We start from the raw sequence: 24,107 nt of genomic DNA, 5'->3' as shown, positions 1-24,107 counted from the left end.
TCTGGTATAGGCCGTGACCAGGCTCCTCAGGGACCCTAGTACCTGTTTTCCAACCGTGTGACTCAGGAAAGGCACAATTTTCTGTGCTTCCACCAATCAAATCTCACACCACCACACACCTGGTGTGGTCTTTAGGGATCCCTGGCTTACTGCTCTTCTCTGAGTGAGGAGAACATCCCAGCCTACTTCAGTGGATCCAGCCAGTACTCCTTTCCCTGTTCTGAGCCTTAGTTTTCCTGCTTCAAACCAGGACATAAATTCCTCAGAAGGCTTGCTGCAGGAATCAAAAGTCATGTGAACAGAATGCCCTACACAGTGCCCAGAGAAAACAGGAACCAGGAGACATCTCTCTGCTCATCCCTCCTCCAGGAAGTCCACATCCAGCCCTGCCTTAGCCATTCCCTCCTGGCTGGGCCCAGGACGAAGTCAAGAACACAAGGCAGACTAGGAGCAGAGAGAGGAGAAAATAGTTCAGAGAAGAGGGAGAGAAAACAGGGTGAAGCCTCAGAGGTGTCCTGGGACTTGGTGACATTTGTTAAGCACAATGTATGACAGGAGCTCCCCCCTCACCTCAAAACCATCATCCTAGACCTTCCACTTTCTCCACACCTCATGTCCTGGTGCCAGAACGTACCCTGACCGCCCCCCCCATGTTACCGCACACTCCTGGTCCCTCGATGAACTCAGACTTCCTCCGAAACTCACTTCTGGTCCTGGCTCCAAGATCAAGAGGTGACACCACTGCCCATCCAGCCACCCAAAACAGAAACCTGGGGGCTACTGTAGCTTCCCTTGCCCTCTCTGCTTGTGTCCTGGCAGCCACAAATCCTGGTCACTCTAGGGCCTACATCTGACCCCAATCTATCCCCTCACCACCAGGTGTGTTAGCACAGCCTAAGCAGGAGCCTTACCTAACTGTGTCTGCTAGTCCTAGCCTATCCTTATCACCCTCCCCAGCAGCCAGATTGATAGCATCTACCCTCAGATAGACTCTTTGCTGGAGTCCTGCGTGGCTCCCCAACCTGGCCTGCACCACAAGCCACAGCGCCCTCCCCAAGCCTCACCCACACTCATGCAACAACCCAGCCACATTTGTCAAAGGGGCCTGGCTGCTTCCCTCCTCTGAGCTTGAACATGTGGTTCCCTCCACCAGAAACACCCTGTGTACTCCACTGTGAAGGTCACCAACACCCCTAGAGGGTCCTAGTCTCTAGGACCCTCTGCTCCAGTTTCACCCATCACAGGAGGCATCACTCACCTCAGCGGGAGGGGAGGTCCAGTGCGAGGAGGCACAGGTGGAACACTTGGTTCCACCAAATGTCGCTTGGCAGGCAGTGGGGGCAGCACAGATACTGGGGCAGCCAAGGACTGGGCCGTGAAGCAGGCAGGCGGAAGGCAGCTCCTGCGGGGAGGGATGGGAGGGGCGATAGGTATCCCCTCATCTCCAGCAGCTGAGGGCAGCGGCTCAGGTGGAGTGGCCGGTACAGGTGGTGAGCGGAAGATGTGGCGCTTCATGGGCACAGGCCGTGGGGCAGGGCGGGGTGCAGGAGCTGGGAGTGTGTGGGCACGGAGCAAACCAGCCAGGATCCGGCGACGGTGGCCGGGCAGGAGCATGCCCATGTCCGTCAGGCGGGCATCGTTGAGGCCTTGGCACTCAGTGGCCCACACCAGTCCATGCTGTTCGAATAGCCCAGTGTACTGCTCCAGGTGCAGCGCCCGCAGCCACTCGGCTACCGTTAGTGCAGCATCCCCACCCTCCGCCATGGTTCCTGCCTGCAGAGGCCCAGCCAGCAGGCCTCAGTCCAGACCTGAAATAGAGGGGCAGGAGTCAGAGGCACGGCAGCCCAGGAGTGGTCCCCAAGACCAGCATCCCTCTGTGGCTCTTTTAGGCCATGACAATCATAATCCTGAATGTCAAATCTCAAATACTGAATCCCAAAAGACCAAAATCCCTAATGTCTAAAATCCCCCAAATGACAATCCTAAAAGATTAAAATTCCGAATGTTGAAGTCCTAAAACCCCTCTCAAATCACAGGTTCATGGATCTATTCTTGAGTTTCTACCTCTGCCCCATGGGCCAAGCAAGGCCACATACTGCCAGGTCTCTGAACACACGGGCTTTTCTCTCTGCCCAGCCACTGCAGCCCTAGCATCCAGCTCACAGCTCCCTCTCTAGGAAGTCCTCCATGACCCACCCCACACTTCACACCCCCACACAGAGCCTTGGCCTCTGTTGTAAGACTAGTGAATAGCACAGCTGGGCTGTTGGGCCACCCTCCCTCACCTGCCGTCCACAAGACCGAGGTCAGGGCCCAATTCCCTCTGAGGCACTAGTCGCCAGATAAGGGCCAGGCCAAGGGGCTCAGTGAGCATGTGTGGGGTCAAAAGGCATCACGGCTGGCCCCTCTGCATACCCAGTCTGGGGAAGAGCCTCCCCTCACTCAGGAAGGTGAGGCAACTCATATCGCACAGCCTCAGGGTCCTGGCCCTAAAGGTATGAGTAATGTCTTTCGCCACCAAGGCAAGGAAAGGATAATAGGGACTCTATCCTGAACTCAAGAGCTCCTGGCCTGGTAACAGTTCAGAGATGATTTGAAAAGAAGGTGACTAACAGATCAAAAGAGAAAAGTCACCAGATTACATCCACAGTACAAAGAGGCAAACTATAACATTGTTCAGCTTACTTACAAAAGAAAAGCCTAACTAAAATAGAAACAGATTGATAGTGCCTTAAACAAACAAACAAAATCTTGTTTTAATGGAAAAATAGAAAATTCCCATTAAAATAAGGAATGAGACACAATATCCACTTCATCATTACTGTTATTACTCACATTGCTCTGAAAGTTCTAAATAACACAAATACGCAAGAGTTATAAAAAATTAGGAAAAAAGAGACCAACCATCCATCAGTTGCCAATAATAGTTTTGAGCTGGAAAGCACAACAGCTCAACTGAGAAACTATCACAGACTGCAGAAAAATGTATACATTGTAAGAACTTCTATAAATGTCACCATGTACCCCCACCCAGCACAATAAAAAAAGGAAAAAAAAAAGAAAAATGTAGTCAAAATTAATATAACAAATCACTTCTAAGCAGTAACCAGTTAGAAAGTAGAATGAAAGACTCCATTTATAATAGCATCGAAAAACATAAAACCCTCACTTCAGCAGCATGTATACTAAAATTGGAATTATACAGAGATTAGCATGGCCCCTGTAAAAGGACGGCACGCAAATTTGTGAAGTGTTCCATACTAAAAAAAAAAAATACAGCTGCATACTGCTTGGGAGGCAGAGATCAGGAAGATCGAAGTTCAAGAACAGCTGGATCAAACAAAAGTTTGCAAAACCCCATTTCAGTCAGTGGCTGGGTGTGGAGTGCACACCTGTCATCCCAGCTACGCAGGGAAGCACAAACAGAAGGACTGTGGCCTAGGCCAGCTCTGAGCCTAAATCGAGACCCTATCTCACAATAACACCAAAAGGGCTGGGAGCATGGCTCAAATGATAGAGAACCTACCCAGCAAGCTCAAAGCCCTGAGTTCAAGCCCCAGTACTGCCAAAAAAAAAAAAAAAAACCATAAAGCACAAGAGTAGGCGTCATAAGAAATAAGAAATATCCAGTCAGGTGCCAGTGGCTCACATCTATCATCCTAGCTATTTGGGAGGCTGAGATCAGGAGAATTTTGGTTCGAAGTCAACAGAGGCAAATAGCTCAAGAGATCCCCATCTCCAAATTATCCAGAGCAAAATGGACTGGTGGAGTGGCTTAAGTGGTAGAGTACCTGCCTGGAGAGTGTGAAGCCCTGAGTTCAAACTCCAGTCTCACCAAAACACACACACACACACACACACAGAGTAAACAGTATATGGGACTGGCATATGAACAGACAGATCAATCAAACAGAATAGAAATTCAAAAGGATACGCAAGTACAGTAAGAGTTTAGTATGTGATGAAAGGAGCATTTCAAATTAGTGGGAGAAAGATGGATGTCTAAATTGTTGGAATGGCTGCAGAGCAATCTAGAAAAAACTAAGGTGGACATCTACCTCATACCTCACAAAATGAATTAAGTAGATCAAAGATTTCAGAATTAAAAAATCATGAAAGGATTGAAGAATCCTCTCAAAGAGGCAAAAGCCTTTTGGAAATGACACAAACCAGAAGGCATACAAAAAAGACAACTACTGCTTTGTGCCACATTAACGATGCTTCAGTCAATGATGGTCCACATCATTGCTACGACAACAGTTCCAGAAGATTACAATGGAGCTGGAAAATTCCTATGACCTAGTGACCTCACAGCCATCCTAACCTCCACACTCAATACACTCAGTTGGCCTGTGGTGACAGTGGGGTAAACAGACCAACTGCACTGCCAGTCATATAGAAGTATGTATGGCACATACACTTAGCTAGGTATGTGACACTTGATATTGATAATAAGTGGTACTGCTTTGTGTATTTGCTACATGGCACTTTTTAATCCTTATTTTATTTCATTCATGTTTTGTGGGACTGGGGTTTGAACTCAGGGCTTTGCACTTGCACTCTACAGCTTGAGCCATACCTTCAGTCCGTTTTGCTTGGGGTTTTTTGTTTGGTTGGTTTTGGTTTTTTTGTAGTGGGGTCTTGCAAACTATTTGCCTGGGGTGGCCTCAAACCTCAATCCTCCTGATCTCAGTCTCCCAACTAGCTAGGATTTTAGGTGTGGACCACCAGGGCCTGGTTCATCCTTATTTTAAAGTGTAGTTCTTCCTACTTACTGGAAAGCACCAAGCTGGGTCATGCCAGCAGGAGTCATATACATCTCATGTTTACTGCATTTCTCATCCAAATGGAGGCACCACATGGAGGCACCACATGGAGGCTTAGCTAGTCACAAAAAGTGACTGACCTAGACCATCTAGGTTTGTGCAAATCCTTTCTGTGATGTTCACACCATGACAAAAGCTCCAAATGATGCATTTCCCCGTCAGTAAGCATGCATGACTGTACATAAAAATCAGGCATCCTGAGAGGTAGAAACCACCATAGGCAAAGCGAGAGATAAGCAACAGCTAGGGATATCTCACATCCTACTTGCTTCCTAAAAGCTGAAAAGCACCTAGAAATAAGATACAAATAATAACCTAACAGAAAAATGGGCCAAGAATATGAATAAAGAAATTCACAATCAGGAAGATATCAATGGCCTTTAAACATGAGACAAGGAACTTAACAAACTATAAAGGTAAAATACAGCAAAATACTGCTCTCTACTGATCAGACTTCTAACGAGCAAAAAGTCTGAGCATTTAAGGTCCCCTTCCTTCCTCCCCAGCCAGCAGGTGTTCCTCCAGGAAGGACAACACCACAGGACCTAGGAAAGCCCCACAAGCTGCCACCCTTTGACCCAGCCACCCTGGGTCAAAATGCAGGCGTTTATCCTGCAGTTTTATATGACATATATAGAAGGTTATTAGCTACTGTACTGTGAATAATAACCAAAGACTGGAAATAACCAAAATGTCCATCAATCGGAGGATAATTAACTGAATTACAGGGCGGTCATACAGTAGAACACCAAGTGCTATAAAAATGAGGAAGCTCTTTACACACCGTCATGGTATGCTCACTTAAGTGAGTGAGGGCAAGTGCAGAGCAGTATTGTAACCTTCTGCCTCTTGAGTGAAAGAAACCAGGGAAGAATGTGGGTCTGTAAGCATTCGGAGGCGCATAAAGCACCTCAGAAGAGAGCACAGGCCAGGCCATACCAGGTACCTCTCCTGAGGGGAGGAAAGCTGGGTGAGGGCACAGGAGGGAACGGAGACAGACACAGAGCTCATGGACCTGCAGTGAACACAATTCAGATGCCCTTTGCAGGGGGGTTTAGTGGGAGGAAGAACACAAGAATACCTTACTTTTAAAAAAATTCACTAAAACACATGTGCATATACACACATTGCTCACACCCCTTTTTAGATCCACAAAGGAACGCTGATCACAAATTCTGGCTTCCCTAGAAATCCACCTCAGGTAGGGAGGAAGGCTTTTCACTTAATAAAAATAAAATAAATAAAAACAACAAAATGGCTACTTGAAGGAGCCAAAGGGGCATACAAACAAATACATTCAAAGTTCTTGGGTACCATGGCTCTCAACATTACAAAGATGTCAGGTCCTCTAGGACTGAACTAGAATTTGAATATAGTTTCCTAACTGGAATTGGTTTAGACTGGCAGGCTAAACTGATATCAAAGATTTCTTGTTAAGTGGAAAAGATGCAGAACATTGTGATATAAACATCTGGGTAAAAGAAAAAGAAAAAAATACATATACACACATACACAAATACATACACAGCATACTTGGGACAGATAAACAAGAAACTGCTTTGGAGGTGAGCTGGCAGTTGGGAAGACAGGCGTCACTATTTCCTTCTTTTTAATTTTGTACTATTTTCCTCCCCCACCCCCAAAATTAACAAAATTTAAAACAGAATGTGATCACTGTGACAGCCTAGGAGTGAGAAAGAGACCAAAACTCACCAGGTAAGGAGGGGGAATCAAGTGAGCTGACACCCCCAATTCAGCCTGAGGTCCCTACCCTGCCCTCCCTGCCTGAGCCAGGCAAAGAGCCCTTCACAAGCTCTGTGGGCCTCACCCTCTGTCCGCCACCTCGGCTCTCAAAATGGACAATGGGACCTCTAGCCTCAGCACTGGGCTGAGGCTGCTGCACCCAGGTGGCTTCCCACCTCCAGCTCCTCACTCACAAGCTGGCTGCCACAGCTACTCCAAAGGGCTCCACATCGCAGCCTAAGGTGGAAGCTGCAAAGACAGAAAAGGGGAGAAAGTCCATGAGGCAGGTCACTTTGAGCAGCTGGGATGCCAGGAGAAGGAGGAAGGGGATAGGGAAAACCAAAGAAAGGAGAAGAGAGCAGGGATGGGGAAGAGTGGAGGATGAAGACAGGGAAGAAAACCGGTCCATGGCTCCTGAAGGCCAGGCAGTGGAGTCAGACCAGAGGAAGGCCTTCTAGCAGGGTGAGGGAGCCAGCCACACAGGCCTGCCAGAAGTGGGGGCCACACCAGTGCAAAAGAGACTCGGGACTTAGCTCCTAGTCCTCCCCTAGGGCCAGTGGCTGGGATGGCTACAAGGCAGGCTTGTGCAAACTGGACAAGGAGGGAACAGATGCAGCCCCTTGACTAAGGCAAGCTTCTGACAGGAACCTAGCAGGAGAGGTAGGAGACCCCGGGGACCAGGACCCTCTCCGCTGTGCCTCAGGACCACAGAGCAGGATGGGGCAGAAGCGGGGCAACAGGTGGGACCATGAGACCCCAGGGGCTGAATCCTAAACCTGTGAGGAGGTTGAGGAAAATGGGCCAGAGAGGCGGTTTTCAGGGGAGGAGAGACAACAGGCCTGCAGGCAGGCCACAGTCCCTGCAGCCCACATGGCCCAGCTCTATGGGGCTGGGGACAGCGGGGGACAGTGGAATGGACAGGTCCCCTTCCCCCAGGCCCAGAGCAGGTTTCCCGCCATCAGGTTGGGTTAACCCAAAACGTGCTGTGCTCTGCATAATGGCTTTGGGGGGGGAGGAACTCGTGACCATTTCACAGTTGACTAGTAGGTATTTATCATAAGTAGACTATACAATTATCATTGCTTAGGATGGGGTAAAACGGGTGTGGTTTTGGTTTTTGGTGGTACTGGGGACTGAACCCAGGGCAAGTGCTCTACCACTTGAATCATGCCCCGAGCCTCTTTGTTTTTATTTTGTTTTTGAGACAGGGCCTCACTGCCTTTGCCAGGGTTAGCCTTAGATTTGAGATCTCTTGTCTGAGTAGCCGGGATTGCAGGTGTGAACCACCACACCCCAAAAAATAGGTATGTTTTTAAAGTGAGTACTTTGAAATCAAATTTTAATGGATACTTTGGATTAAAATGTTGGCAAAAATGGCAGTGCTATTCAAATGATAATTTTAAAAAAGAAGACAGTGCTTATTGTAACAGGTATCAAAGAACTTTACATTAACCCATTTAATTCTCACTGCAACCTTTAAGGCACATATAAGTGTCACCCATATTTTAAGATGAAGAAACTCGGCAGAAGTTGGCTAAGTAACCTGCCCAAAGTGTGACTTTGGCCACCAGGAAGGAACAGTATTTGAGTATAGTCTACAACTGCCTGGTCTAACACAGTAGTCAGCAGTAGCCACATACAGCTTTTGAACATTTGTGTCTCACGCCGGTAATCCTAGCTATTTTGGAGGCTGAGATCAGGAGCATTGCCATTTGAAGCCAGCTCAAGCAAAGAGTTTACGAGACCCCATCTCCAAAAATAACCAAAGCAAAGTGTGGTTCAAGTGTGGTTGCACCTGCTTTGCAAGCATGAAGGCCTGAGTTCAAGTCCCAGTCCCACCAAAAAAAGACAGAAAGAAATGAAAGAAATGTGGCTCCTGAAATGAGGTACACTGAATTTTGAAAACTTGCTACAAAAAAAGTTTGTACAATATCTCAGTTGTTTGGTTAATGATGAATGATAATATTGTGGCTATTTCTATTTAAAATATCAATTAAAATTAATTTAAAATTATTGTTTCTACTGATGCTAGGCAAACACTACCACTGAGCTGCACCCCCACTTCTGTCCTGCTTCTTTCATTGAGATGACTAGCAAATTCCACTGCACGTGGCCGGCACTGGATTTCCACTGGGGGTGTGGCTCTCGATTCAGCCACTCTGTTGGCTGACTCTCAGAAGCCACTGCAGGCACAGAGGGCACCTGCTAAGGCCAGGCGCTGCAGGGCACAGCGCAAGTGGGATGACAATGGTCCCAATCACCCCACTGGGACCGCCAGGGTTTTGAGAAAGAGGAAACCACTCCTTTCCCTAAGAAGAGCCTGGCCCCTCTGGGCCTCTCTCAAGTTCCTACTCCTGCACTAAAGGACACTGCCCAAGGTCAGAGACCTACAGACTCAGCACTGTCCCTTTGGGACAGTCCCATTCAAGGAGCTGGAAGCATGAACCAGATACCTCCAGGAACCTCAGGCTGGAGGGGACCAAATGCCACCAGCCAGCAAAAATGGCTTGTGGGTGGGGCACAGAGGGTGGCTTCCTGGAGGAAGCAGCTCCTGACATAAGAAGTCTGCGCCAGTGCAGTACACGCTAAAGAGAAGAACACACTGCCAATACTGTCCTCTCTGTTAAAAACAAAAACTCAGGGCCTCACACTTGCTAGACAGGCACTCTACCACTTGAGCCACTCCACCAGATTTTGTTCATCATGGACTTAAAATATTATGTACCTTGATGACTAAGCTTTTTGGTGTCCCCTTAAATTTTACACCCAGGGTCAGTGCCTCCCTGGCTCTCCTATCACCTGGGTTTGGAGGCTGAAGCCCTAGTCATCCTGTTGCAACAGCACCATCCCAGTTACAGGTCCCTCTCATCCTCCCCCACCCTAACGCCCATTCAGGCTGGCACACCCCACCATCCTACCTCTGATTTCATCTCCCTCCAGCATCTCTCAGCTGGGCAGGCCAGGGTCCCACCCTACTCCAAGTCCTGCCCAGGCTCCCTGTGCCCCCGACGGCTCCCCACACTTCATTCAACCCGGTCCAGTCCCGCCCCTTATGGGTGAGGAAACAAATACCCACAGGGAGGAAATGACTTGCCCAAATTCTCAATGACATACCTAGGCTAGGCTGGCCCTGTCCACAACTCCCTCACGTCACTTCCGACACCAGCCCCTGCCTGACATAGGGAGAGCCCCCCCAAACCTCTCCCTCCAGACCACCTCCTACAGAAAGTCCTCCATGATTTCGCTCAACCTCTTGGGCCTAAGGCTGAGCCACACAGTTCAGCATTGCTTTACTCTCTCTCTGGCTGCTGTTTAGGGAGGGGGTTTTTCCCTCTACCCAACCCCAAAAGTGGCCTGGGGTGTCCTGAGTCCTCCCAGTCCCAGTCCAGAAGTAAGTATGGGTCATCTCCAATCCTTGCCAGTCAGTCCTTCTTCAAGTCTGGCTTGAGTCCCTCTCTCTGGATCCAAAGCTTAAATTTTATTGCCCCATCTCGGTGCCAGCCCAGCATCCCTCTCTTGGCATCCCTACCCACTACTGATTGGTGACACCAACTTCACAAACCCAGCAAGAAGACCTGGAGCTGAGTCAATGTTAGGCACACTCAAGCTTCCTCTATCCCCTAAGCCTACTGTGTGCCCAGCCCCAGCCACATTCCCACCTCCGTCTCACTCGCCCTCATACCTTCCCAAGCCCTGGGACTTCTACCCCACGTCCTGTGTGTGAGATGGGGACTTATTCAGGTCACTTGCCAAAGCCTGCGGGGTCCTCAGAGGACATGGCTGCCTCTGGGCTAGAGAATCAGAGAGACCTCCAGAGGGCTCCTGGCTGGGCCATGAAGGCTGCGTAAAAAGTCACCAGACGGAGAAAGGAAGGATGCCAGTTCGGGCAAAGGGGACTAACTGAATGTGCAAGACCAGGGGACAGGAAAAGACCTGGCTAACCTGCAGATGGAAGTCCAGTGGGGCAGGAATACAGGACACCCAAAGAAGTTTGGTGACTCACTGCAGGTGACCCGCAGGCCTACTGACCATGTGGGTGGTTGAGTGGGTCCCTCCAGTCCCCAAGCCTCCTTTGCATTCTGATTTGCATATGTGAGTCGCTGGTCGAGCAGCCTTAAATGTCCGGCTCCTTCACCCTCAGCTCTGAGTCTCCTGAACCAGGACGTCCACCCCCCAGGTCACACCAACCAGAACCCTCTGCATAGAGCTCTGGGTTCCTGAGTGAGGAAGGGAGTGAGGTAAGCCCAGGGTCAGCCTGAGGCCTCAGCTTGTCCCCTCCACCTCCTCTCACTGCCCCACCCTGCCCCAGTCCAGCTTCCCAGCACAGATAGCTGGCCAAGGACCCCAGCGTCTTGACTTCAGGAAAGCCCTCCGACCTCTCCACACAGGAACCAAGAACAAGCAGTCAATTGGTTCTACAAACCACACCCCACCTGCACGACAAACACACACCTCAACCTACCCCCTCAGGCCACATACCTCCCAGGGCCACACACCCCTCCCTGCCACCCAGCAGTCACCCAGGGCCTCACACCCCTCCCTGCCACCCAGCAGTCGCCCAGGGCCACACACCACTCCCTGCCACCCAGCAGTCACCCAGCAGTCACTCAGCAGTCACCCAGGGCCACACACCACTTCCTGACACCCAGCAGTCACCCAGCAGTCACTCAGCAGTCACCCAGGGCCGCACACCCTCCCTGCCACCCAGCAGTCACCCAGCAGTCGCCCAGCAGTCACCCAGGGCCACACACCCTCCCTGCCACCCAGCAGTCACCCAGCAGTCGCCCAGGGCTGCACACCCCTCCTTGCCACCCAGCCTTCAACCCAACAATGTCGTCCTCAACACCCACCTTCACCCCTGCCCTACCAGTACCTACGGGCAGGGCCACCGTCCCAGGCATCTGTCGCCCTCCTGGGCGTTCGCAGGACTCCACTAGCTCAGGCTAACAGTGCAAGAAGCCTTGGGGATACTTCCTGCAGATATGAGGAACTAGATGGGGGTGGGGTTCCCAGCCCAGAGAGCACAGAAGTGACACTCCCCAGCAAAAGCCAGCTCCCTCAGTTCCAAGGCAGCAAGTGCAGCGCCAGGACATGGAGTGCAGGGTAGCTGATGGACCCCAGGACCAATAAGCTATTTTTTGCCTCTCAGGGACTCGTGGCTGCTGCATACAAGTCCCGAGAGGGCCTACTAGGCTCTCCTGCCCTAGTCCCACCTGGGTCTCTGTCCTGTTATTCTCCCTGGCTCCAGGTGTGCCCTGCCCTGTCCCATGTGGTAGGGTCTGTCTTCTGGGAGCCCGGGAGAGCAGGGAATGCCCCCAGGCCTAGGTGAATGAAGAACAGACTCAGCAACCAAGTGGGCCTGAACCAGTCCCCCCAAGCTCCAGGCCTGAACCCAGGGTGCGAGGCGAGCCTAGGCTCCAGTCCCAGCTTGCCTGAAGCCCTAAGCATGGTATATCTATCATGTCACATCTTAGACCTCCATTTTCTCTCCCTGCCTCACAGGGCCCAGCACCCAGATGACCAGGACACATCACCACATGTATATGAAAAGCCAGACTTGCGCTTTCTGTTCACTCTGCGGAGCCTAAGGCAGTCACTTCCTGTCCCTAATCCTAAGGCCACAGCTGGTCCTAACTGCAGCAGCCAAGATGCTGGGGCTTGCAGCCAGGCTCCAATCAGAACCCCAGCACCCCAAGGTTCTCAGATCCCCTGACCACCAATGAGAACCTCACCGCAGTTCCAGCCATGCCCTCTGCAGAGCTACAGCCCAATACCTCCACATGATGGCCCTCCTCCTACAGCCAAGACACCATACAGTCCCCATGCCACCCTGCACTCACCAGTTCCTCCCCAGCTTCCCTTCTCTGAAAGGAGAGCCCAGGTGGAGCCCTTAGAATAGAAAAAGATGCCTCTCCCTCCAGGAACCCCGTGACAGGGGAAGCAGAGAATGGGCTGGGCTTCGGTACTCCTCTTCGGGCTCCCACCCCACCCTACCCAACAACATGGACATCCCCACCTGGTGAGAGGCATGACATTGTAACACCCTCTTACCCAGCCTACACCACCACTATAATTAAATGCTAAACCACAGTTTCATTAATGACCATGGGGCATTAAAGGTGAATGGGGCCAGACACAGTAACTCATGCCTATAACCCCAGTTACTCAGGAAATAGAGATAGGAAAGTCATGGTTAGAGGCCAATCAGGAAGACCCTGTCTCAAAAACAAGCTGGGTGTGGTGATGAGAAGCTGTAATCCCAGCCACTTAGGAGGCAGAGGTAGCAGTTTCATGGCCCATGCAAAAACACAAGAACCCACCTAAAAAAGAAAAAACACTAAAGAAGTAAAAAATGGTGGATCATGAGTTAAGTGGTAGAGTACCAGCTTAGCGAGCATGAAGTTCTATGTTCAAACCCTAATACCACCAAAAAAAGACTAAAAGACAGTGTACATTCGTAGACTTTTCTTTCAGGCCTAACCCTAACTCCCATGCTGACACCCATCTCGTGTGTCTGTGTGTGTGTGTGTGTGTATGTGTGTGTGTGTGCGCGTGTGTGCGTGTGTGGTGACTAAACCCAGGGACCTGCACATGCTAGGCAAGTGCTCTACCACTGAGCTGTGCTTCTAGCAGCCCCCGCCCCCCCCCACCTGCATCTAGAGAGACTTTCACTTTCTATAAACTTCATGTCTGTACTGTTTGAAGTTTTTACAATTGCATATCAGTTTTACAATTAGAAAGGAAAAAGCTGGGAATTGTAGTTTACAATTAGAAAGGAAAAAGCTGGAGGACAGCCCTGGGTTTGATTCTCAGCACTACAAAAAGAAGAAGAAGAAGAAGAAGTAGTAGTAGTAGTAAAACTAACAGCTTAGAGGGTAATGATAAATGTATTTTAAGTCATTAGAATTGGGTTTATGTCAGTGTGTTCTCCAATACCATCCATATAAAGCAGCTTCATGGTTTGAAGTATAACGTGCACAGATTACTAAGGAAACTATTACAAATGAAACTGCTGCTGTCCTCGGCCATCTGGATTGCAGACCAGACCTGCAGCTGCCTCTCGCTCTCCTGCCCCTCCGAGGTTCTCAGACACAGCTAATCAAATAAGGTCTCCCTTCCAGGCGCCAGGAGGCCAGAGCACAGGGTGTAGCCTGGGACTTCCAAACCCTCCAACCGGGAAACCCAGAGGCCCACTAGTAAACAGGAGATTGCAGGGCCTGTGATCTGTGCGCACACACACACACACACACACACACACACACACACACTAGTAAACAGGAGATTGCAGGGCCTGTGATCTGTGCACACACACACACACACACACACACACCATGACCCCACTCAGCCCCATCCTCTCCAGGGACTCCTCATGCCCAACCCCCGCCACAGAGGAGGGTTAGGCAAGGAGGAGGTATGAATCTCTGAAGTCCTCACTTGCAAATAAAAGAAGCTGAAAGTAAAAGGGTTTAGTTGCATTTTGATTTGGTTTTCATTTTATTGAGACAGAGCAGAGTCTCACTAGATAGCCCAGGCTGGCCTGGAATTCTTGATCCTCTTCCCACGTTCTGGGATTACAGGCCTGTACCACCATGCACAGCAAAAGGTTTTGGTTTTAGGCCCTATGAAAAAAATCTATCACATACTATTCCTCTCTGACCCCATGTACCCCCAAATGGGTGGCTTGGTCCCAAAGCCTCCTCTCCAGGAACCTCATTCCTCATTGGCAGGATTCTGACACACCCTGGCCTCCATCCTTTACCCTAGGCCTCTCTGTTTTGTGGTGCTGCGGGATGGAACCCAGTGCCTTGTACATGCTAGGCAAGTGCTCCTACCACTGAGCCACCACAGCCCTTGGCTTCTCATGGGGCCTGGACCCCTAGCCCTGTGACTGCCTCCTGCCTCTCCCCCACCTGAAGCCAATGCACCCCTGAACCCACTGGGCAAATATAACATTAGGCAGAGCACCTACACTAATCCAAGCCCTCCACAGCCCTAGCTCATAGCCACCTTCCCTGCTCCCTTACCACCCTGAGGCAACCCAAGCAGCCCACACCTGTGCTTCCCAGGTACTCCACCATGAGCACAGCTTGGTGCTGGCCTGGCCTGGCCTCCTGCTCTCAGTCACAGACGGGCCCTTCTGGGTCTGGGGTCCTCCCAGGATACCTCCTGCGAACAGAAGAGGCATGTTCTGGGCAAGGGGGAGACCTGCGGTATGGCAGATGACTCCAGGAAGATCCTCCAGTGTGACCACTGCCCCCTCGGGACAGGGAACTGAGAGCACCTAAATGAGAAACAGGAAGCTGGCTGACCACAAGAGGGCAGGAGTGCACAGGGCTAAGGACAGGATCACTGGCAGCAGGAGGGAACAGACCAGGGTCACTAATGCTCTCATTGCCAGACCTTTGTCAAGCACCTGAGCAGCCAAGGGCCAGCACTGGGCTGGTGGGGGAGGGGAGAGCTGCTGTTGATCCTAAAGCTGCAGAGGAGGGCTCTTGGTGGGCTTCTCTGCACCCCAGAACCAGTGGTCTAGGAGCATAGGAGCCCACACCTGCCTTCTCCCTAGGTGGCCCTCCATTCTCTGGAACAGAGAGTCCAGAAGGTAAGCAGCTCTGTGCTGCTGGACCTGAAAGGGGAAGCTACTATGTTGGTGGGGTGGAGGTGACAGATGCCTGGGGCAAGGGTGGTGCTGGGGATGGGGGGATAGGGACCAGTTGACTTTGGCCTCCAAATGGATGTGTGACCTCAGCTTCCACCACTGTAGAAACCAGCCAGCAGCAGGGAGACTCCCTGATGGGCCTCCCCTCTCTAGTCCTTGTTCAACAGGGCCAAAGGGAGCATCCTAACCACCCACCACCCTTGTCACCACTCCTGTCTGTGAGCACCCAAAGGCTGTACCTATGGAACCCTCACCATCCACCAGGCACCCCATTAATGTACCCCATGAAATGCCTCATAATCCTCATAAGTCTAGAAAGCAGGTGGTTTTAGCCCACTTTATAGACAAGTTGACTCAGAGAAGTGAAGTAACTTACTCCAAGTCACACAGGAGCCAGAGTCTGAGTCAAAGTCTGCGCAGGTTCCTCTCTCTGCTCCCTCTTCTCAGAAGGCACACCATGGAGACAAGCAAGACCCCGAAAGGACACAGGGAGGGCAGGCAGGAGTGGGAGAGGAAGAATGAGTGCAATCTGAAAAGGGTCTTGAAGGCCGTACTAAGACACTCGTCCTAGCTGCTCAAACAGGAAGCCATGGAAGGCAGCAGGGGACCAAGCACACAGCAACAAACAGGTAGTACATAGGGTAGTACTGCTGTGAGACTTGGGAACTCATGTAAATACTTGAGCCTCAGTTTCCTTATCTGTATAATAGAATTCTGATAGCTTCATCTTGCAGGCTTGTGGGCATAAACATGTCTTCAAAACAGATCCCAAATCTGACCAGTTCTAACCCTCCGATGATTCCCACTCTCTCAAAATCAAAGGCAAAGCCAACACATGGCCTGGCCAGCCTGTGTGATCTCTCCCTGTGTATCCTGTCTCCCTGCTGATTTTACACCAATGACACAGGATGCATGGACTGCTGCCTCAGAGCCAGACGCTTAGCACCTCTGACCAGAATGTCTTGGACGGACAAGTACATGGTTTCTTCCTACATTTATCTCATATCCAAGGCTTTCCTTCCCTGACTACCTGAGCTCCCTTCATCTCTCTCTCCTTACCATGTTTCATTCTTCAGCTCCCGCCTTTCACTATTTTATGTATTTATTTCTTAATGTCCATTGCCTTGGCTGGGAGTCACAGGCCTTTATATTTACAGCTGTATCTCCAGTGGATAGAACAGCAGTCAGAAAAATACTCAATAAATATATGTGAAATGTACAAATGGAAACTGAGACCAGGCTCACAGTGGATACTCCTCATGTGGTGTGACATCTGTCAGTTTTCAGCCTTTGCTGTTCATCTTCCTGAAGTCCCCCTCCTCCTCTGCCTCAAATCCTTCCCCAAGAAGTCTCCCAGGTCAGTGTGGGCAGTGGTAGAGGCTGGGCATGCATTGCATGTGCACAGACAGACAGACAGACAGAGACACACACACACACACGAGCAGGGGTGAGAAGGGCAGGGTCTACAGAAGGCTGAACTACAAGGCTTTCAGTCTGGGTCTGAACCCAGCTCAATCTGCTTAGGAAGGTGGTGACAGAGAACACCTGGCAGAATGGGAAAGGCAAGTGTCAAGGTTCAGAACAGAGGTCTAGAAGCAGAACTTTTGACTGAGGCTCCTGGGAACCCTCTGCGGCTGGGCCTGCCCCTTCCTTCCACCTCTGAGGCTGCCCTAGCCACTTCCTCCTGGCTGTCTTGATAAAACACCGTAGGGAAATCCCCCCCACAGGGGAAGTGCTGACTCTCAGACCCCCTCATGATGTCCACCAAGCCACCTATCCCCTGAGTAGCTAAGAACCATGCCAGGCTCCCAGGAGTCTCTGAGATCAACCACCACTCTCAGGCAGGTGCTGTTCTTTACCGCCTGCCTACCTTCCGTGACTCCCTATTGCTCCTATGGGGCTCAGAGGGTCTCACCCACTGCCTCCTGCCTCTTGCCCCTCTTCTGGGATCTCATTTCTTCCACCACCATTCCCTGACACCTGCACTGCCCCACCAGGGCTCTGCTTACAAGTATCTGTCTGCCTAGAATATCCTCCTCTCCCCCATCCTCCCAGCTCAAGGGCTACTTATTGCAAGAGGCAGGTTCTGATGCCCCCAGTCACAGCACTGATCATACCAGTGTCACTGTGCCTGTGTCTGTCACGTACACAGGCACTAATTCCCCTGTGTCCCAAAAGTGACACTCAGTGAACAGATACTGACTGAGTAAACCTTTCCCAATTTTACACACAGACAGCAAGTAGCCCAGGCCACACTGCAAGTCAGCAGCCCAAGTGTGGCCAGGACCCAGCCTCCTGCTGCCTGACCCTGGCCTACCTTCTCCAGCACCCCACCACCCCAACCACCTGCTCCTTAGGCATTGGGAACCATATCATCTAACCCTCCCCATTTACAGAGAGAGGTGAGTTCCAGGGAGGCCAAGAACCTAACCAGGGCCACACAGCAAGTCAGAAGCAAGACCCAGGCCTTGGCCCACAGCACAAGCTCAGTCTCTTCCCCATAACCTGTTCTTGGAAGACCTGGGGTGGGGGGTGGCCCCTCAGATGACTTCAAAGACACTGGAGCAACCCCCCTCCAAGTGGACTGGGCCAATTCTGCACTGAGAAATGTGGGTTTTGAGGCCACAGGAAGTAGAAGCAGTAAGTGTCCTGGTTCATATCCCTCCATCTTCAGCCTTCCCAGGCTTAGCTGAGAAAGAGGCAGAAGGAGGAGGACCAGTCCTGGTCTGAGGGAGGAGGTAGACCTTTAGCCGATGCTCTGGTGCCCTTGCACCCCAAGCTATCCTATTGTCATCTGGAGCCCTGTCCCTGGGGTAGGGAGGTCCTGTTCTCCCTTCCAGGCCTTTTGGAACAAACATTGCATCTTAGGTGCAAACCAATACAGCAGCTTGCTGAAGGTCCTCACTAAAGAGATAGAGGGCCGGGTGCCAGTGTCTCATGCCTGTAATCCTAGATACTCAGGAGGCAGAGATCAGGAGGATGGAGGTTCAAAGCCAGCTCTGAGGCAAATAGGAGAATCTCTGTTCAAAGCCAGCCCAGGCAAATAGTTCCTAACACCCTAACTCGAAAATATCCAACACAAAAAAGGGCTAGTGGAGTGGCTCAAGTGGTAAGAGCAGCTGTCTAGCAAGCACGAGGCCCTGAAATTAAACCCCAGTGTCACACACACACACACACACACACACACACACACACACACACACACACACACAAACACACACACACAAAAAAAAAAAACAAAGTCAGAGAGATGAAGGAACTGGGACTCAAGTGGATGAAAGCCTTACCCAGCTCACACATCAAACACACAAAGCCAGGCCCCACCAACCCCAACCACTGGGATGTCCAATGCTCAGAACACCCACACAGAGTCCCCATGGAGGGAGGTGACTGAGAAGCATGTCCCAGAAACAGGGTATCTTCCCAGGAAGAGGGCTCTGTCCTGCCAAGAACAGTCCCCAGGGGCAGCCCCACTCTGTGTCTAGGGTCTTTTGGGGCCCTTTGAACACAAGCGAGGTCCACAATGAAGGAGCTGGGAGAGAGGCCCTCAGCCAAGGCCCAGGTTCCTGCAAGGCAGTGCCTCCCTCAGACTTCCTGACACAAGTCTCTACCTGCCACCCTGCTACATCAGGTCCCCTAGTCTGCCCCTTATCCTTCAAAGCTTGACCTGGGTTTGATGAGTTCATGCTGGCTCTGATGGTCACAGTATGACCCTGACCTTGCTCAGTGACCCAGCCAGTCAACAGCCTACCTGGGCTTCCCCTTAACTGCACCGTGGTGTCCACAGGGTTGGCCCCATCTCTTCCCACCACAAGACAACTGCCCCTCTGCTACCACAAGGGCCCAAAGCCTGCTCTACAGACTCTGCCAGCATGGTGGTATAGAAAGCAGAGCTCCAGCCAGGCCTCTGAACCATCCAGCAGCCCACCAAACTCTAGGCCTTGGTTCAGCACCAGCTTGGCTGCAGTGTGGCACAGGGCTCCACATAGCTCAGTCTCAACTCAGAGGTGACCCACCCCAACTCCAGGCTCTGCAGGGTTTTGGAACCTAGATTTTCAGAAATTCAGAAGCTGGGATTTGTAGTCATAACAAACCCTAGAATACTCCATTCTCTGACGCCTGGAATCTCAGACTTAGAATCTAATGACCTGACAGCCCAAGAGTATGTAATGTGAAGATGGGGATAGGCAGGTGGGAAAGGCCCTCCCTCCCTGGCTGTCTCCACCTCTCACCTGTCCAGTTTGTTTGGTTCCTGTCCTGTTCCGTCCACACCTGGGACTGGTGGAACAGGGGATAAGAGGAAAGAAAAGGGGTCTCCAGGGGTGGGCAGGGGAGTGCCTTCTGGGGAAGTAGGGACACTGTTGGCAGGGGAACCCAGGGATCTGGAGGCTGACATGCAGCTCAGCCCCACACTGCTCCTCATCCTAGCCAGGTCAAAGTCCAGGTTCCCCAGGGCCCCCAGGCAGCCAAGATTCCACAAATGATCTTTAATCCCCACCGTGGGATAATGACAGAGGAATGACCAGGAGAGGTCTGGCCTATCCACCTTCACCTTTGCTCTCTCAAAATAAAGATGATGACAAGGAAGATTTTGGCACATCTCCCATGGGTGACTCTGATCACTGAACCCTCCTTGGGTCCTTATGGCCCCAAGCAGCACAACTTGACTATAGGTGGTCTCTGTGCCTTGGCCTATTGGCGCTGGGAATCCCTTCCTGCTTTGTTCAGTCACCTCCCACCCCAATCCACCCAATACCCAGCTATGGCAGACCCCAGGCACTCTAAGAAAGTCGGTTCCTGGTTTGTTTGGAGACAGACTTGGGTCTTGTGACATGGCAGTGTAGATAGTGTCTGAAGGAACCTCAGAACTTCAGAGGGCCCTGGCTAGGTCCCGAGCAGAGAGGGGAGAACACTCAGAAGCCCACAGCCTGTGTTCCTGTACCAGCTCTCACTGAAAGACCGCTACAAGTCCCTTACCTTCTATGGACCTCAGTTTCCTCATCAGCAAAATGGGGTCTAGGAGAAGCATAGTATTACCAAAAGCCAGGGGGAACAGGACAAGAAATTGGGCCTCTGGGAGACACACTCTAGGGCTGTATCCCTGGGGGCAATTAGTCCAGTCTGTAAGCAGGATCCCATGCAAGCATCCCGGATCCACAGCTGGTCACCAGCCATGTCACTGACCAGGTGGCCCTCCAATCTCTGATCACCCGGACCAGGAGTTCCCGGGTTGGGACTGGGTTTGGACCTTCTCTGTCTACAATGTATCTCAGCGCTCAGAGTGCTCAGTGTGAAGCAAAAGAAATTCAAACTCCCAGTTAGACTAAGAAATGGATGATCCCTGGCAAATCACTTAACCTCTTGACCTCAGTTTCCCTCATCTGTAAAATGGGAATGGTGCTTACCATTCTCATTTTTCAGATTTTCTGACTATTGTTGAAGATTGAATGTCATCAGTACATAACATTCTTAGCACACTGCCTCGCGCAAATAGCTTCCAAGAAACAATAGCTACTATTACTACTATAATTAAATAATTTATTTCACTGGACTAAATAATAATGTCGTTTAACTGGTCACTTAACTCTATATCCCCTCCCAGCCACTTTGTCCCAGTGATCTAGAACAGATGTCTTAATTATGAAACAGGCTGGCTTTTTGAACTATGACCCATAGGGTAAGAGACAGACATTTGACAGGAAGGTCAAGTGGAAGACATGTGGGTCACACACTGTGCCCTCACATCATCCCTGCCTTTTTGAGCAGGGACTGTCCTCCCCAGAGCCCAAGTTAAATTGTACAGATTTGGGGGCCTGGCTAGCGGTGGGGGGGGGGGGCGGGTAGGTGGACAAGATGTCATGTCCTCTCTGATCAGACCTGCAGGTCTGGTGTTGAGTTGGCTTCAGGCCCTCAGTTCTGTGGGGAATGCTCAATGGAGGGGGATATCTGGGGTCCCCCCATACCCTTATGCTCAGAACCTTAAAACAGGAAACACCCCTTTCTGCACAGGGCTGTGGTGGGAGCTGAGTCTAGCCTGAGAATGGATGCTGCTCCTGAGGGAAGGTATCCTACTGCATTGCCTTCAGAACCCTTGGAGCCTGAAGCAGGGGGAAGGGACAGGTGGTGGGCTCGGGGCACCAGCCCTAAGGCAGCCCAGGGCCCAGTCCAGGCCCCCAAGAGTTAAGACCTAGAGTGTGGAGCGGGGGGCCAGGGTCAGTGCTGGACAGACGGGCCTGGAGCCCAGGGACTTCTCCCCTCCCCCTCCCCTGGGAACAGAGGCCACTTGTTTGGGCATTGGCGGCTGGCTTTGAGCTCAGCCAAGGGAGAGTGGGGTGGGAAGAGAAGAGGCCCCGGACAGCTGGAGAGCGGTGGGGACTCCCCTCCCTCCAGCCCATGCCCTGGGCCTCATCCACCACTAAGTTCAGTACCGAGGACCCCCACTCCTCTGAACTGCCCCTTCCCCTGGTTCTGCCTGCCCTTCCCTCCAGTGCTCAATGCTGGGAGCAGGATCTAGACTCAGGTTTGATTCTTGCCCCAGCCCAGACTCTCTTTGGGACTTGAAGCCAGGGTTTATCACCCCAACCTGCAGATGGGGAAATGGAGGCTCTGAAAAGTATGAGGACTTGCAGAGTCACACAGTACTTGGTGGCTGCCATGGAATTCCAGGACTCAGATCCCAGACAGTCCTGTGGCTCTGAAAGACCCCTCCCCACAGAGCTCCAAGAAAACCCTTCCTAAGCTGTGCCATTACACAGGACAAAAGCACAGAAGCAGTGGCAAGAAGGAGCCTATCTCTGAACCCTGAAGTTCCAAAGGACCTGGGAATTTGGACAGGGAGAAAACTTGGGGAAGGGGTGCACACGACACACACAAAAGGCTGATTCTTGCTTCACCCAAGCCCAGGTGGTGGGGTGGCTGGGCCCTAGTGAGGAGGACTGAATGCCCAAATGATGCCCAGGAGCAATCGGGCCACCTTTGCCTCACCAGTCATCAGTAGTCTGCCTGGAACACCTTCTTACACCCTATTCCAGTAAGCAAGTAGCCAGTGGAAAGGCAGGGTCCCCAGAACAAGGTCTACCCAATCCCCAACCAGCCATGGGACACAAGGATGAGTCCTCTGAACACTCCTCCCCTGCGACCCCCAGCAGCCACACCTATCTCCTTGCCATTCCTCAAACACACCATCCTAGAACCTGCCTCTGCAGGAGCTATAGGGACACTCCCCTTGTTTTGGCAATACTGGGATTTGAACTCAGGGCCTACACCTTGAGCCACTCCACCAGCCTTTTTGTGTGAGTGTGTGACAAGTGTTTTTCAAGATAGGGTCTCATGAACTATTTTGCCCAGGCTAGCTTTGAACCTTGATCCTCTTTTCCCTGGGCCTCCCCAGGACCACACCTGTCTCTGCTGCTGGGCTCCTTCTACCCTGTAATGATCCTGATAGAAGGTCTCCTGGAGTTGGGTGCTCTGGGCTCTTCAAGGACAGGCATCATGAAATGAATGTCTCAGTTTGGGACCCTGAAACCAGCACCCAAATTCTTCCCTGAGAACAGGCAGATCGGACCCTGTATTCCTCCCTGACTCCTCTCCGCTGTGGATCAGGGAAGCTCTCCACCAACACCAGATTTGGGGGGAGTGCATATGTCAGAAGCCTATCTGAGAAAGCTCCTGATCAGGGTTCCACAGTACCAAAACCCACTCCACTGCCCCTGGCTGTACTTCAAGGCCGCTCTCTCCAGGCCCAACCACCCACTCCCAGCTTGACCCCATTCACAGAACACACTCCTTTCGCCAGCAATTGGGCCAGGTAGGCTCTGGGGAGGCCATGCCCCCATTTGGTGGTGGGGAATTGAGGTTCAGAGACCGGAAGTAGCCTGCCCAAGGTCACTGGAGCCCCAGGTCCTGGGCACAGGGTCATGCGGAGCTGTAGGATATGAAAGGTCTCCGCGGTCAATGGGATGGGATTTTTCACCTTACAGGTGACAAAAAACAAGGCGCCCGCAGGCCAAGCTGGCTCCAGAAAACTGGGGGCCATCATGCCCAAGGGCTGAGGGCTGGAAGCTGGAGTCTGCCAGCTCGCCGTCCTCCCTACGGTTCTGACCCGGCAGCCCATCCTCAGGAGGTGACCCTCACCCCAACCACTAGGCAGGAAAACAGACAAGATGACCCCGGGAAATGGACCCCGGTCACGGAGTCCAGCGCCGCCTCGGCGTTCCCTTCTGCGGAATGGGGACACTGCAGGCCACACCTGGCGAGGGGGCTGAGGACCGGGAGCACCGGGCAGCCGCACTGACCTGTTTTGAGCGAAGACTCCACGCGGGGACCCGGGGCCGCCACTGACTCACGCCGCCGCCGCCAACTCGCGGCAACGGGCCCGGCGCGCCCACCCCGCGGGGCGCTTCCGCCCGCCCCACGTGACGCCCCAGGGAGGGGAGCGCCGGGAAGGGGCAGGGAGCCCGGCCCGGCCCCGCCCCCCCGCCTGGTCACGGTCCTGGAGCCCTCCCCCTGGCCCGCCAGCCGGTCCGGTCGGTCAGAGGCTCTGCCCTGCCCCTCTCGCTGCTTTGAACGTCCTCTTCTGTCTCCTGAGGCCCAGGCCCACCCCGAACCCCACCTGCTGAGGCTCCATCTCTCCCCGAGTCTGCCCCGGTACTGGTGAGTCTGCCCCGGGAGCCGTGAATCGCACGACCCTAGGACGATAGGGGGCGTGGAAGTCAGGCGGGACACCATGGCCCACCACCTTCCCCAGAAGCCTTTCTACACCGCATTCTTCCAGGGCACCTCGTTTCCCTTCCTGAGGCTATATACTCCTGCCAGAGAAACAGATTCTCACCTCTCCTCCCAGCACTTACACAGGTGAGAGCCCCAAGCTCAGCAGGCATTCT

At 52.1% G+C, this 24,107-nt stretch overlaps 1 protein-coding gene and 1 non-coding gene across 7 annotated transcripts in view; one reads left to right on the top strand and one right to left on the bottom strand.

Annotated features, from left to right (window-relative positions):
• The window catches only part of Arap1 (ArfGAP with RhoGAP domain, ankyrin repeat and PH domain 1), a 59,773-nt gene extending 36,138 nt beyond the window's left edge, over window positions 1–23,635 (bottom strand). For 2 of the 6 annotated variants that reach the window (XM_020163899.2, XM_020163910.2), the window contains exons 1-3: window positions 11,420–11,508; window positions 6,655–6,818; window positions 1,259–1,808 (exon numbers count right to left, since the gene is read on the bottom strand). In XM_020163899.2, coding sequence (XP_020019488.1) covers window positions 1,259–1,764 — 506 coding nt within the window. In that variant the 5' untranslated portion in view covers window positions 1,765–1,808; window positions 6,655–6,818; window positions 11,420–11,508. Of the gene's footprint in view, window positions 1–1,258; window positions 1,809–6,654; window positions 6,819–11,419; window positions 11,514–23,519 lie in introns of those variants that run through there. The other 4 variants (XR_012450878.1, XM_020163901.2, XM_020163906.2 and 1 more) reach the window with 4 other exon arrangements.
• Window positions 3,162–3,265, top strand: LOC141416303 (U6 spliceosomal RNA). Its single transcript, XR_012441066.1, has one exon. It is a non-coding gene; the product is annotated as a U6 spliceosomal RNA (small nuclear RNA).
• Window positions 23,636–24,107: the final 472 nt, after the last annotated feature.

The sequence above is a fragment of the Castor canadensis genome, chromosome 1 (assembly GCF_047511655.1).
Source record: "Castor canadensis chromosome 1, mCasCan1.hap1v2, whole genome shotgun sequence".
Classification (NCBI taxonomy): Eukaryota; Metazoa; Chordata; class Mammalia; order Rodentia; family Castoridae; genus Castor; species Castor canadensis.
Note: the sequence above shows the minus strand (reverse complement) of the source record. Positions and strands in the feature narration are given on the sequence as shown.